The 16515-nt window shown below is 38.7% G+C and overlaps 1 protein-coding gene across 1 annotated transcript in view; it reads left to right on the forward strand.

The window, feature by feature from the left end:
- ntrk3b (neurotrophic tyrosine kinase, receptor, type 3b) overlaps nt 1-10281 on the forward strand; it is a gene marked incomplete at both ends in the record, with an annotated part of 192526 nt that extends 182245 nt beyond the window's left edge. The window contains 2 exons of the mRNA XM_083911883.1: nt 5442-5600; nt 10096-10281. Of these exons, the coding sequence (XP_083768009.1) occupies nt 5442-5600; nt 10096-10281 (345 nt within the window). The remainder of the gene's footprint in view (nt 1-5441; nt 5601-10095) is intronic.
- Nucleotides 10282-16515: the final 6234 nt, after the last annotated feature.

Below are 16515 nucleotides of genomic sequence, written 5' to 3' on the forward strand. Positions count from 1 at the left end.
CTAAAACTGTATGTAAGACTTTTTAGTATGTACAAAACCTTAATGTGAAGCCAGTAGTATACAAGTTGGATAACATTTATAGTCAAATATTACAGTATGCAACACTAGACACTACGCTAGCTTAAATATCCCGCAACATAATGTGCTAGTACAATGGTCATAGCAGACAAACGACAAACCCAGACAGTGATTTTGTCACCTGCGACTGTTGTACTAGTTGCTTATCTTTTCAGTAATTATCTTTTAAGCTTTATCTGGTGATACAAACAAGGGTCATAGGCACAGGTTACCATGGTTACGGGTCAACATGTTTGTCCATCAACCTGTGGGGCTCCAGGAGTAACTCCTACCATAGCCCAAGTTAGAGATCCGCCAAAGAGGCTCTGCTCCCCCACTGCCTCCTGTCTAAACCCGGCTCAGACATGTAGGTCTATAGCTGATTCTCTCCGATGTACTTCTTGTCTTCTTCATAAACCTTTGCATGCTTTTGTTTAAATCTCTGGTAGAAGCTACAAGTAGTTACCGAAGATTCTCAAGCTCCCACAACTATTCCTAAATGAGGGAGAAGCAATCAATGTGCCTTTATTTCTATCTCTGACGTTGTTTTTACTTTCTATGTGGGAAATATTATAAATAATATAAAAATATTACTCATATCAGAGTGTCTGGGGTGGGACATTAAGTTCAACCTTTAGCCTATTAAATGCATTTATTAACGCATCACTAAATCAAAACAGGTTGCAGGTTCCATAAAAACTAACTTCTTACATTGAGGTTAGTTGTTGAGTGAATTGTGTTCCAAGGTATATTGTGCTGAAAAGACATCTTTGTTTGGTAATTCAGAATTTTTAGATGTGAATGTAAATGTTCAGTTTTATCAGCTGCCACATGTAGTTATGGAAATTAGGTTTTTAGAAATACTGATGCTGTTCAGGAAAGAGAACGTTATGTTTTTAAAAACTATTCATCACACGTGAATGTGTTACATGTTTTTCATCTGCTACATCTGTTACAAATCATCCCTATAGACATTTACAAAACTTTCTACATCCCACTAAACTAAAGTGTAAACTATTCGGTATGTACACGTAGCTTTTTTCGCTGTTTCTCACATGTTACAAAGGAAATGTAAACGTTTATATTAACCATTTACCAATCATTTGCAAACCTATATGGAGACTCTTCAGTTGCAAATCAATCCATAATCGCTAGTAAAAGTTATTAAACCAAAAGTGACAAATGAACATTGTGGCAAACATGAGGAAACTATGGCTCAGTAGGTAGAGTAGGTCGTCCACTAATCTCCTCTAGTCTGCATGTCCAGAAGTCATTGGGCAAGACACTGAACCCCAAATTGCTGAGTCTGGATGGTTAGATTAGATCCTGATAAACCAGTGGCACCTTATGTCAGTGTCTGCCATCAGTGTATGAATGTGTGTGTGAATGGGTAAATTTGGCTAGAAGTGTAAAAGCTCCTTGAGTGGTAGGAAGATTAGAAAGGTGCAGTAGAAGAACGAGTCCATTTGTCATTTATTACAAAAAAAGTTATTCACATCCTCCATGAAATAATTTACTAACTTCATCATGGGAATGCGTAATGATTCAGTAATACATTTACACACCATTTATAAAAAGGTGAGAAACACTGATCATGTTAGTCAAGTGACTTTTTTCTCATGCTGAATAGTTTACACTTAAGATTGGCAGCTGCAAAAACCTGAAATATGTTATGTAACATCAATATTACTTGATGTAATATATAGTACAACCCTTAACGCTGGATTGAAAAGTTGAAATTGAAATGATGTACTTTAATATAAAATGATGGACACATCTGACATTTGATTTTAAATTACATTTCACAAAAATGTACGTAATACTAATTTACCCGAAAACATTGGCTAGGTTAGTGTTACCAATATGTCTCACTCATTCTAAACTGAATAACTACTACTAACACTGACACACATTTCTACATGTAGGGATATATACATAATGTAAAACCCAACCCATGTTGGCAGTTAAGTTTAATATATAATTTGGCATCCTAATACTGTAATAACACCATCTGTTGCCTTTTGCAACCAATTTAAACATTTATTAGGTTTTAATGCTGTGACCTGATTTAAAAAGCACTACTTTAAAACTAGCTAATAGTTACTGAAAACTTAGATAGGACTAACACATAAACTTGTCATAATGCACAAATAACAGGTGCAATCCAATCCCAGACTCCAGAGAAGGCTATAGATGAAGGACAAGTAAAGGCAAACAAACGGAGGCCTTGTACTCAGCAACAAAATTTGATGAAGTGTACAAACTAGAGGACGTTCTGTAAAATGCCCAGGAAGGAGCAGCCTTTTGGCAGAATGACAAATCTCATGGTTCTTTAAAACGCCCGGAAGATTCATCTGCTGTGTTAAACTGACACACAGAGATTGTAAGACTTTTTAAAGGAAATGCACGATGAGTTCTATGGATCTTGGAGGTTATTAGTAATACTTGAGTTGATTTTTTAATTTCTCTGTACTTAAAATGCCACACAATGCTCACAGCTGAAGGCACTAGGATGTTGTTGAATGGAGTTGGGAGAAGAGCTTATCATGATTAATGTGATTGCGTTGTAACCCAGAGGTAGAGATCGGAGGAACCATATTAGGGTGAATGCAGTTATAGTAGGAGGTTGTCTTTATGATGATTTCAGAGCTTATAGTATGTATGATGTATTTGATTTTAAGAAGGTTGACCCCGTTGCTATGAATGATAATCATGTTTCATGAAACTGTGATTGGCTGTTTGGATCACAGTCAGTAAATTATTGATCAAAATATTGTAGGAGGCATGTTGCCATATCTAAATAAATATTATATATATCAGCCTTTTAAATGTGTGGCAGCTCGTTAACAATTAGCAGGTATCCATGTAGGAAGCCTCATGGTTATCAGACTACAATAACCATGGCTGCTAGTGAGTGCTGCAAACCAAAACCAAACTGGACGTAAGACCAGCTTTTACTTCTTGCCTATCTTGTGCATGAAAGAAAGGGCATTATTAGGTAAATTCAGAGTAAGGATAAAAAAAAAAGAAGCATGGGGAAGTATGTCTGGAAATAAATGGTGCCTTCCCACTATCATTAGAGGTTTCTAAAATGTTGAGGCGATTATGAGGTGGATTGCCATCAGCAGCCATTTTAGGATTGTTTGTGATTTGCCTAGTGACTTAAGAGTCTTCTTGACTACTTCTAACTTTTCACTGAAGTAGGAGCTGCTTTTAGTGCTAAAACACTTAACACTTGAGAGAAATACTCTCAAAGTCCTATAATTAGGACTGACATGCCTACTAAAACAGCAAGTTGGAAGTTACTTTAAGCCCTAAATATTTTGTGAAAAGGGCCAGTGAAGGATAGATGGATGTGTGGTTGTGATGATGGATGGATAATAGACATGTGTCTGATATACTGCTGAAGCACTTTCACTGGCTTACAGATAAAAACCTCAAAGGGGCTTAAAAATCCATCTTATTGTTATCTTGATAAAAATGTCAAGATAACGACAAAAGCCAAAAACTGAACTAGATAACAACAACTAAATGACAGTAAAAAGCACCAAGAAAGGAAGTGATGTGACAACAAATTCCATACAATAATCATCTAGTATTGCAATGTATCTCCAATGTAATAAAACATCACATTGACACTTGGAATTGGATGGTATCCGGAAGTGGACTGTGAGAAATTGATGCAAGGGCGGTGGACTGGCAGTGGACAGGGGCAATTGCGTTTGGTGTCTGTTAGGTTTAGACACAACAACTAGAGTTACGTGACCGCGGCAACAAAAGGTGACGGTTAGGATTAGACATCAGAACGACTTGATCAGGATTAGAAAAAAAAGGCATAGTTTGGCTTAGCACTTCTAAGACATGAACACCAACGGGAGGCAAAACGTTTCTTCCTAGGATAGCGATGAGATGACCATCCTACTCTGCCATATTTTTCCACACTCTCTGATTGGCGTACCCTAATATTATTTTCCTAAACCAAACCAATCCCACCCCTCATGTCTAAACCCACCAACACAACCAACGAAGGCAACGAGTACTAACCAGTCAGAGGCAAAGTAGGGCGGGTCATGTCTTCTCCATCATAGAAGAAGAAAAAGTGAAATTATGGTAAACAAACCCCAGTCGCCCAGCAGAAAGTCCTATTGTTTGGAACCCATCCACCACCTCAGTGGTCTTATACTACATCCCCTGCTTTTAATAGTTGGAATACCTATGAATTACAGTGCATTGATTTCTTCAGTAATAAAAGTGAAATACGCACAGAATAAATACACAGTACATACAAACAACTGCACATTACTTTTTGTAGTTATATGTATGAAAAAAAAGTGAATGAAAACAGCGGACGATACACTTCACTGGAAACATAATTGAGGGTGCAGTTTCCTTATATGAGAACGGAATTTTCTAGGAGACAGGGTTGCACAGCAGCAGTTCAGCATGCTACAACAGCAATGGCTCTGGCAAGCGTCACATTAAACCACAGCAGCATGTTAATAACATTAGCTGTCAATAGTGACTCCTGAAGTCCACGATCCTCATTGTAATTAATACTGTCTCTGGATTCTGGGCTGAAACTTGCAATACTTTGCCGATCATTCCCACATCAGTCTTGTCCAGCTCATTAAAACACCGTCACCGACATAAATGGGAAATAGATTTTAAAACAATGCCTGCTAATGGAAGCTGAGAGCAAGGATGATTTATGGAGGATTGTTTAATCGATTAATATCCAGCCTCAGAGAATTTACAGCTGGGGAGACTTAATTTTGTGTTTTGCTGGTTTGAAGACATTAAATATATTACATATGATATTTTCCCGTATATGGGACCTTGCTTCATGCAAACCGTTTTATGAATGCAGCAGGTTTACATGCTGATATGAGTTTAAACACTCACATTTACATTAGCCACCATATGAACTTCTTTACACTGAGGATCCATGAGCATGCATTCAGCAGTTATCTTAGCTCCTTTGTTGAAAGCGATTTCTTTAAAACACAGATTAGAACACATTCAATTCAATGTTTTGAGACTGATTGTCTGCTTAAAGCCAGTACTTCTGCACAGAAGGGATTGCAGATTGCTATTTTTCATCAAGAACAAAGGGGCGATTTAATACCACAACCTAAAGAATTTCACATCCTGCAATTCAAAACATACAGAAGAGGTGGCAGATAAGTCAGCATTTCCCTGTATTGCAAGTGTCAACATCCAACTGCACAGCAGACATTCATGAGATGTTAAGCCCGTCGTATCGGTTACATGCAAGTAATCCCCAGACGCCTGGGAGTTGTGTTTATGGCTGCATTTTCTAATCTTTGTTTAAGCTACAACATTTCATTTGCAATAAAGATGTCCTCTCCTTTTCTCCTCCTCAGGTTGGAGGACATACTATGCTACCTATTCGCTGGATGCCCCCAGAGAGCATCATGTACAGGAAATTCTCCACGGAAAGTGACGTCTGGAGCTTTGGAGTCATCTTGTGGGAGATCTTTACCTATGGGAAGCAGCCTTGGTTTCAGCTGGGTAACAATGAGGTACAAAGAGCCTGGAACATGAAGATAAACCTTCATAGTACATATACATATTATCAAAGGCTGTACAGCAGGCCTTCATGCACACATTGAAAATTACAGCTCCAGGTTATCTGATGGTAAATGTCTTATTTTATGTCTCATGCAAGTATGGGTGTTATTTCACAAAAAAAAAAAAACAGCAAATTAATTGAGTTGTTTTTAAAGTAGGAATTGAAAAGCTCGGCCTTCCTCCACAAAGCCCCAAAGGCTGAAGTGAAAGCATGAGCTTTCTAATAGCTGATTTAAATGAACACTGTCATTCTGGATCTTAATCTACTGCATAGTGTTGTTTCTTTTCTCTTTCTGAGACTCGCTCTGGCCCAACGAGGTGATAAATTGCTGCCGCCTTGCCACCAGACAAGATGCCGCATTATATAACACCCATGATTGGTCTGTTTTTTCAATGGATGCTCTGCTTTGAATCAATAAAATTCAATTAGGATTTTACTCTCGTAAAGCAAGCATATTGAGAAAATTAAATTGACCTAAAAGAATAACCTGGCATGCATCGCACTTATAAGTATTTCAATTGAAACATCAATACATTTTTGGACTTGACACAAATTGGTATTTCCACATTTCTGTGCATCTTGGAAGATTTTTAAGACACACTAAATGAAACACTCAGTTGATTAAACTACAATGCCGAAACCTCATGACAATGTAATGGGATGTGCACTTTACTATGCCTTAGACAAAAAAGTGATATTTCACAATCTGTTTCTCTATTGTAGCCTTATATTCAGGTACTGCTAGATTGGAATATTTTACTTGTTATTCAGATTCAGAACACATTACATGATACATGACAGCAACAATTAGGAAGATGATAAATGATCACCTGGGTGATGCTGGAACTTGTTTCAAAAAGGCCTCAATCTACATTGGGCTCTATAGGCTCCACTGCTTTCTAATTATTCAGAAAAAAGACATTACAAACTGCCACTTTTTAGGAAAGTTAATAAACATAACAAACTGAATTTTTGTATTAAATGGTGCAGTCATTGTATACTTCACTCTTTCACTGTTTTAAACTCTGAAGTTACTTTAGATTAAATAAAAGGAGAAAGCAGTGAATGAACCTCCTGCTTGGCTCTCTATGCAGTAGCTGATCCTCCCCCAGTCCGCTACACCTCCCTGCAGCTGATGCAATGGCTACTTGTCTGTCCATACAAGTTCTTTGTTAAGTAGGGGGACATGAGTCGTGCTGCGCTTATCACTAGCACTATGATCAGTGGTGTGAATATAGAGCTATGGTGACCAAATATCCTCTTTGTTTTCCTGTCTTCCTGTCTTCCTATTACAAAATGCTGTGTTATTTGCTCCTTATTAAGCACCAGTAAAGTTATGTTTATGTCCAAAGCAAAACAATTCTATAGAGTGGTCATTCATAGTCCCCCTCCCCCACTGGTGTTTCACTTATTGCCTAATTAGACCTTTCCCTTAGGATAATGTGGGCGTGCACAGACATCGCCCTCCCCTTCCTTTTGGCTCTGATGTGCCTGTAAGGATTTGACGACCGACCGTGTCATCATTCTTATTAGTACTATAGAGATTGGGGACATTAGTCATTCCCTGCACAGAGGTCTAATCAGCCAGGGTAATTGGGAACCTGTGTGGGTGTGCAGGGCTTTTCATTTTCAAAATAACCAGCAACTGCAGATGTCAAATAAAAATTAAGTGGAGTAAAAAGTACAATAAATACTTAGATAAAAGTATTAAATAGCATGAAATGGAGTATGGCGGGATATTAGGCTTTGTCCCTCCCGTTGCTGCCCTTCAGCAACAGCAACTTCTAAGCTGGTAAGCTACATTTAGCTAGTCTTCAGTGCACCAGTGATATTGACTTGACAAATGTAAGTTAACGATTACCATTGATATATTGCTTAAAAGTACATTAGCACCTGTCCACTTCGACACAGGTAATCCAACAAACACCACTTATCATAGTGTCATTAATTAGATAACTTCTTCCTCATAGGGTTTCCATGAGTAGAATCACACATAAGCTAGACAGCTAAGGACAAAATAGAAGCTCAATTAAAGTTATATTGCCTTCAATTAAAGGCCAACGTTTATCAATTTTGCACATCAAACTTTGTTTAGAGGCCTTGGGGAGTATGACTACATAGGTGACAAAAGTTGTTTTAAGAATGTGATGTCACTTTGTCAGTTGGCATGCAAGGCAAAGCAAGGCATCTTTAATTATATAGCGCATTTCATACCAAGGAAACTCAATGTGCTTTACATAAAGACAAAACATTTTTTAAAAACAGCATAAAAACAAAAAACGCAATTAAAAGCAGGAGCAAAGAAGATTTTTTTAAAAAGTAAAAGAAAATAGAATAGATAAAGTTTAAAGTTATTAAAAAAGAGTATCTGCATTCACACTTGGTGACATTGCTATAGCTTCCTTAAACCTAACACTGGTTTTCTCATTTATGTACCTTTTCTTAACTTATCTGTAACTCAAATAAAACACAGAAATTATTAGAAAGAGCCAAGTCCTTGGTATCAACATAAGTCATGTCAACTCCTGTAGAGATAACCAGATCCAGAATGTGGCCTTTACTAAAAAACAGAGATATTCAAAAGAGCTAAAATCACCAAATATAGTTTCCTTGCACTGAAGATTTAAAAATGGCAGCAACCCCTCCTTTTTTACCACCTCGACACTTATTCATAAAACTGAAATTTGTTCGTGCTTTTGGTCACGGAGACCCCCCACCAGTCCGACTCAATTATATGATGATTCAGAGGAGGTGGGGATGCTCTGTGACTTTTGGTCGAGGATGTTTTCGAGGTGGTGGAGTGGATGGGGTGGATGATGTGGGAGGTAATGAGGGGGAAAATGAGATCCTGATGTGGTGTTAGTTGGATTCCAGTATTGACAAGGCTCTTCATCCTGTCAGGGAAATCCAGAAATAGGGAGTCAAGACTAAATGGAGAGAGTTGGGGGCTGGGTGGGATCTGTGGGGTGGAAGGTTGGGAGTCTTCTGTTGGGGCTTGGGGAGACTCCCCTTTTCGGGGATAATCTACTTGTTGGGGTGAAGATGGTCACATTGGTTCTTTCTGAGTCCGCTGTCCTCCATCGTCAATCCTTATCCCAGCGCCCTCACCAGAGCACCATCTTATCTTTTGTTTTGAATTTTCTTGTCCCTGACTGCTGATGCCTGACGCAGAAAATCAGTTGGGGCTTGCAAGTTTGAAAACCAAACTCTGGGGATGTGGAGTAACAAAGAAGTTATCTTACCAGGCCTCTGTACCCCGCTCCTAAATTCTGTGTGGTGGCTACATTAGCTGCTACTAGCATAATACACCCAGACCTACAGCTAAACCTTTGGCATTCATCTTGTATTTTGGGTAACGTAGTTCTTGTTGCAAGGTACTGAATTTATCAAAAAGTTCCCATATGGTTACAAGAGCATTATGGTTGTAAATTATTCTTATGAATCCTCTGTTATTCATGATTTCTCCCAGGATCAACATCTGTTTGGCTGAACGCTGCTGCCATGACCACTGCAGCCTTTACCACTGGTTGTTTGTGATGTGGGAATTGTGCAAAAAGGCTCCATATGTCTTTGCAGTAATGGATAGCCCCACTAAGTCTCAAGGCAGTCCGTCTGCCAGGCCTCTCATACTTGGTGACAAGATATGAGAAACAGAATGTTAGGATCGAGAGAAAGCAGTGATTTACCATGGCAAACAGAGGCAACAGGTGGAACAATAAAACAGGGGTTTCCCAGCTGGTTGTTGTAATGTTCTCTATTGTTTAAGGTTTGTACTGTTTTTGACACTCTTGAATAAAAGAAGTGGAATCATATTTATTTAAACACAGATTAGGTGTGTTGTACATTATTTCCAGAAAATAAGGCGTCAGATAACAATGGGTTATCAGATTCTTTGTTCTGATGCTGTGTTGTTGTTGCTTCAGTAGCATGCAAGAGCATGAAATTGCATGACACTATAATATGTCTTACGGGAGCGTTTTCATTCCTCCTCTTCAGCTGGGTTGGCAATTATTGTATGTATTATGTATTATTGTGATAACTGAAAAAAGAGAGTGAACATAATGTTTGAGCTGGTTTCAGTACCTTAGTGAAAACAACATTTTTGCTCTGCAGTTTTTCAGTGCAGCCACAGTCATTACACATAAATAGATCCCTATCCATTCTTTTAAGGTACAGTGGTCTGGAATTGACACAAAAATTGTCACAGCAACGATGAGTCATCTGACTAATTAGAGCACAAATTTGTGTTGTTGCACAGAATAAAAAGATATTTTTTCCCCTTAAATATTGGACACATTTGAGAGTGAATACATATGGTTTATTTCATTAGTTCATACCTCAAAGGACAGCCTGCTCAGTGCCACCGGTTTCCCTTCATAACTAAACCACAGCAATCAGTCAGGGAAAATTGTCTGTCTCACCCCATTGCCCTGTCTCCTCTGCAGGTTATTGAGTGCATAACCCAGGGTCGGGTTCTGGAGAGGCCACGGATTTGTCCTAAGGAGGTGTACGACATCATGCTGGGCTGCTGGCAGAGGGAACCGCAGCAGCGACTGAACATTAAGGACATTCAGAAGGTCCTGTTCGCCATGGGAAAAGCCACGCCGGTCTACCTGGACATCCTGGGCTAGCAGCGGCCCAGCATGGCCCGTTCCTTGCCAGACAGACAGAACGACAGAGACATACAGACAGACCAACTCACACAAATCCAGGAATAACCAAACCAACCTACTCCACTGTCGAAAAACACCTACAATGTTTGGGAAGGACTTAAGTGCCTGCAACACTTTTGGATATAGTGGATGAAACATATTCAAAAAACACGCACTTTTACATTTTGTTTACTTGCGTATACGATGTACAAGTTTGAAGAAGACTTTTTTTTTCTTGAAAAAACTGCAAAAATACACAAAAGGAGACAAAGAGGGAAGTAAAGTGGACTGGCAATAGGAAAATGGCCACAGTCTGATTATATCATAGAGAGAACACAGCAGAGTTAAAATATATCCTGGGTTTGGTTTTATGAATATATATAGAAATATTACATATATTTTATATTTATTTCTTTTTGGGTGTTGAAGGGTCTGCCATGTGTGTTGCTAAGGGCTTGGCCCTGCTCGAAAACGTCACCGGCAAACTATTGGCAGGGACATGACAATGGTAGCCTTAGTGCAACTCTGATTGGCTGGCAGTGAGCTTTTAATGGGAACCCTGCTTCTGTGGAATAACACTGGATGGTTGGAAGAAAAAAAAGGAGTGCTCTGTAGAGGACCTAACCAATCAGACAACCGACAAATCTATTTTAATTTAAAAATAATGTACATATTGTAAAATTATATGTGTCAAAATTATGTTAACTTATTTTTTCGTGTGTTATTTTGGTTCCTTTTCTGACTGTGATCTGGGTGGCTGAAGTATAAAGCTATGGTATTTGTTTTCATCCTAATCTAGAGGAGATTTCTTTTTTGAAATAACCTGTGTCAGTGCTGGTTAGTTGTCTAATGTGGTGAAGGTGAATGGCTGTGAATACAGTCTGAAAAGTCAGCTGACACCGACTCAGAGACTGTGGAGAATGAAGGACGACTCAGAGCCATCAACACAACACTTTTCCAAAGAGGTAGTTAAACCTCATATTCACTTTCCAGTTCATTTGCTTTTTATGGCAAAAAGAATGCGTTGATAAGTAATATCTCACACCACACCCTACACACGCTTTCAGAAACTGTTGTGATTTTTAGGCGTTTTGGTGTGAAACTGCTTTTCCACTCTAAAGAAAACATTTTTGTAAATGAAAGTATGAACCATTTGTTAGCTGCAGTTGTGTGCCTTGCATACAAGAAAATCTGTAACTTAAAGAAATAGTTTTCACATTTTGGGATATAGGGTAATTCGCTTTCTTGCTGCAAGTTAGTTAGGATCGATACCCCTTTAATGTCTGTAAAATCAATATAAAGCTACAGCCAAGAGATGTTAGCTCCTAGCTTGGACTGGAAACAAAGGGAAATAGCTGGCTACGCTTTATCCTAAGGTAACAAAATTCACCTACCAACACCACCAAAGCTTACAAAAGTCTGTTCTCTAATGCTAAGTTAAGCTAATTCAGGATACGTTTATTATTATACTAAGGTAACTAGTTGCTATAAGTACCTTTATATTAACTGTACAGACATGAGAGTGTTATCAATCTTTTCATATAACTCTCAGCAAGAAAGCAAAAGAGCACATTTTCCAATATATCATACTGATGATTCCGAACATTTTAGTATCCTGTCACTTCACTAGCCAATGGCTTACTCTCACATTTCATTTAGAGCAACAAAATAAAAACATTTTGTTTTTACTATTCTGATCTATTTTCCATCAACTGTACATGACTCACAGTCACTTTTTTCTTCCTCGCACTCGTGGCCTTTGCATGTTTAGCAATGATGAGGTTTTGCACCTCTGCTATGATCAGAGAGGAGCCACCAAAGCAGGTAGATACTTGTGTTAATTTATGGACGGTACATAAAAAATAATAATAATCACTGAAGTGGATCAGCTAATTGTGTGGTACTGCGCATTCCATATTTTTGATAATTACAGTATTTAATGAACTGGAAAACATGAAGAGTTTTGTTCCAAAATGTGACAGAAAATCATGACCCCAAAAAGTTTAACATGAAAAAAAACCCCAAAACAAATTAAATTACTTTCAAAGACTAGTTCTTAATTAAGTGTGCAAAATGAGTTCATTCTTTACAGAGTAGATTCTGTAGATTTCTCAGACACAGAATGATAAACCTCAGGCAACAATTTTATTTTTATGTTGTGTTTGGATGTGCAGCATCTTGGAGTGGAACTCTTCACATCTCTTCCTTATTATGCTGACATGAATTCTCACAGTATCACGGTGTTGTCTCTGTTTCCCTTGGGACTATGTAAATCATTAACGAGCATTCAGTTATTTTAAGCATTTTATATGAAAAGCAGGATCAAATCCAATGAGTTACCCAAAGCATTAAGTTTTTGTGTATTCTCTTGTGGTAAAGATAAACGCATAAAGACATTATGACACAGACCGTAAGCATTTGCAGGGTATTGTAATCCTTTCATGGTGAGTTCAATATTGTTTCAAGTTTTTCTTTTCTTTTCTTGGATGAACTAACTGAACACTTTTTGAAGCAAAGTTGGCATATTACCATGTACACATGTTACAGAATATAAAAATGTGGTATAACAACTGCAGTATATAAAATACTGGTATTCCATGATAGATCTTTGTATTAATGTGACTCTCTTAAGAAAATGTCTTCAAACAATCAGACGATCTCCTTTTCCATTTTGTCCTGTCTTATAAAGATGTGTAAATTTGACTAAATCTTGTCTTTATCTAAATTTCTCGGAAAGCTGAACCGCAAGTGTTCAGGGTGCATTTTGCGTTATCTGCTCTTCTATCCACTTTTGATGTGTGAAATAGGTCTTTTAGGGGGCGACCGTGGTTCAGGAGGGGGAGCAGGTTCTCTACTTATCACAGGGTTTGTGGTTCGATCCTTGGCTCCTCCTATCCTCCTGTTAAAAGTGTCATTGGGCAAGAAGGGCAGGCCAGTGCCCTGCATGGGAGCCCAATCAATACGTCAACTAGTTTATTTTGTTATTTATAGTATTGATCATGGGTTTGGTCGTGTGTGTGTGGGTGTGTGTGTGTTTGTGTGCATGTGTATCTGTCTGTTTGTCCATGTCACATACTACTGGACCCATCATTCTAATATTTTTTTGTGCACATGTATGACTATATGCTCAAGGACCTATCGTGGTTGCAGTCATTTATCATTTTTGAACAATCAATTTCATTGACTGTTTTGTACCGTCATTGTTTGCTGACTTTTCTCCATGGATGTTTGATGGTTTCTATATACTCATTCCTAACTGGCTGGTAGGTGATCAACAACTGCCTCAGCAGCAAAAGGTATTTCTGCTAATCTGCTAGGCTGAAAACATGCCTTACCTTGTCTGTTGCAGGCCACATCTTGACCTTTGCTGTGGCTCCATGCCAGATATGTTATGATCTACTCACTCGATACAACATGAATCAATTCCTGTTTTTGTTATCTCTAAAGGGAAAATTGAGTGAGATTCCACTCTTCTATGTTTTGGAGGGGAGAAGGAGGCCCACCTGGTGGACATGGCTGGATTACTGAACAGACCTACTGGACCCAAAGTGTCAGCAGTCCCCCTCTTCTTCACCTGCAAATGTCACAAGAGACAGATACTTACCACAAAGAGAAGTAAAAAGAGGCACTCAAAATAACTACAACTAGGTGGGCCCCTGCTCTTGAGGGTAATGATCCCAGGAAATTCGGCACATCAATGGAACTTTATCCCAACCATGGCATGCATTCATAGCCTGCAGGCCACGCTCAATCCCATTCACTGAAGTACTTTGGCAAACAGGTCTGGCGAAAATGGGAGTTTTCGTGAGTTTTCCGAACATCCCAGGCCCAAAAATGCAATAATAAGAATAATTATCATCTCTTCAAAAAGAACTTTCGCTGCCAGGGACTGTTGGGCCCCTGACACTTGGGTCCCAAAAACAGCTAAGACAACTACAAAGGACAAACAAATACCAAAAAGAGAGAAAAATGACACAAAGAGAGACAAAACCAGAAAAGAAAGGTAAACGCATGTAGGACAGATGGTAGGACCTTTTGCATGTCTGTCCACAGGGGCTCATTGTCTCATAATCCACAGATGCTGGCAATTTTCTTCTTGTTTTTTATTATGGTTGGTCAATTCTCCTACGCATACACAACAAAATCAGCACTTTACTTTCTCCAGTAATGATCATATTTTTGATGTGCATTGCAGATAATAGTCCATAAATCTGCTCAGAACTCATACAAAAAGATGCTCTCAGATTTTGCCTCATCATCTTTTTACAAGTTCCTTTTATGTCTTCAAAAATAACAACAGGAACTTCTAGTAACTCAAGTTGCATGACTTTTTATAGTGCACCTTCACCACAATGTAAACAAAGCCTGAAAGGCATACTGGACCAGACACCACACAGGGCTGAAAAAAGTACTCGTCCTTTGTCTGTGTTAAGATATAAATATTTATCTACCCAAGATAGATTTGATTTCATCTGATTTAACTGTATAATATACAGCTAAAATTCTGACACCAGTAAAGTAAAATACAGTGTGCTTTGCACAAGTAGTCAAGATGCAATCAGTATCTATCATTAAGGATCAGGTATCTGTCAAGGAAACCAAATGTGATTTTAAGTTGAGTTGGTTACTTTACTGAATTCTCCCACATCCAATGTATTGTTTCTCACTAACTCCATGACAACAAAATACAATTTGTATCACCTAATGCAAAATGCAAACCTGCTCCTCAATATATATATATTACTGTTTATATAACTGCTCCCCACATCTGACCTGCCAGAAGATTAACTCAAACAGAACATCAGTATTTAAATGTATCTAGAGAACAGTAAGATCTGGTCCTTTCTAATTAATTAAGCTAACCAGCAAACCAAGCATTGGAACAACTGCAGATTGAGTGCCTTGCTAAGAGGTGCATAACATTTTGAGGAGAAAGAATATGTTCTTTGACAAGCCTCGTAAAAAGAAGCTTTTATTGGAGAGCTGATAGTACTGAACCAGACAGGAAATTAAGAGAGACAGAGAGGAACACAGGTCCTCGGCTGGAATCGAACCTGGGACGTTGCAGTAAAATACCATCAAGCATTTTGAACCAGAACACATAAAAACCCTACTAATGAACATATGTTCATGTGGTGTGTTCAGGTTTTCAAAACCAGAAGAAAGATAACCCATCACAGTGAAATGTAAATGACTTCTGTCTGAAGGTTCCGAAAAAGGAGACATTTCAGTTTTATCGTTCCTTCACACTTTAAAGCTTCAGTGTGTCCACATATTGGATGACAGCTATTCCATTACTGCTTTAGTTGCCCTCCTACAAACAACGGGAAAATGGAGACACGGTCAACGCCGGGGGATTTGAGGTCAGTAAGCAGTGTGTTATGATGGTGGTACCTTAATAGTTTATTGATTTACAATTGCACAGTTTTTGTGTGCTTAGGTTTCTCTGTTGTGCGTGTGCATGCTTGTTACTTGTGGTTTTGTCCCGAGTGTCTGAAGTGTCCAGTTTCAGCTTCTGTGTGCTCTAACTGCAGCCTGTAACATCAGAGGAATATATAAATGTTACACACACTGCTACCTTACATGCTAATTACTGTAGCTGACAATCAGTACTTTGTTATCCCAGCATTCAAATTTTCAATGTTAGACAAGAAACTGAGCACCATAAAAGCTAAATTATCTGCTCTAGATTGCATTAGACACATTGCAATTTTATTGATCACATCAAGAAAACTTATTACTAATAAGATCACATGAAATCTGCAATTACAAAGAGAAACATGGTAACAAGTTCAAGTTTTATGTCTTTATGTTGCTTCGTTTACCCAAAGTTCTCTTGTTTCTATGAAGTTACACATGGCAGCTTTGTCAGGACCCCTTTGCATCACTTGTCAGTGCACTGGGTGGCCCTTCATGGCCCTGCATGTCGAACTGTGATGCTCCACTAAGGTCGCTGGTTTGAAGTAAGAAGTAAAGTAATGCACGGGACATTATGGGACAACAACGGTCTTCTGGGTGAAAGGTCTGTGTTTGTTTGACCCATCCATCCCGACTTCCACCCTACTGCGGGGCATGTCCAGACAGGTGATCTGCGCCACCCAAGGAAGAGCCCTGTGACAGAGACTATGGATTAAGGGTGAGATGGTTCAGTCATTTCTGTATCCGTGTTTCATGTGTTTTGTCAAGGCCCTGTCTGTCTTTAGGAGACTAACG

The sequence above is a fragment of the Echiichthys vipera genome, assembly GCF_963691815.1.
Source record: "Echiichthys vipera genome assembly, chromosome: 1".
NCBI lineage: Eukaryota > Metazoa > Chordata > Actinopteri > Perciformes > Trachinidae > Echiichthys > Echiichthys vipera.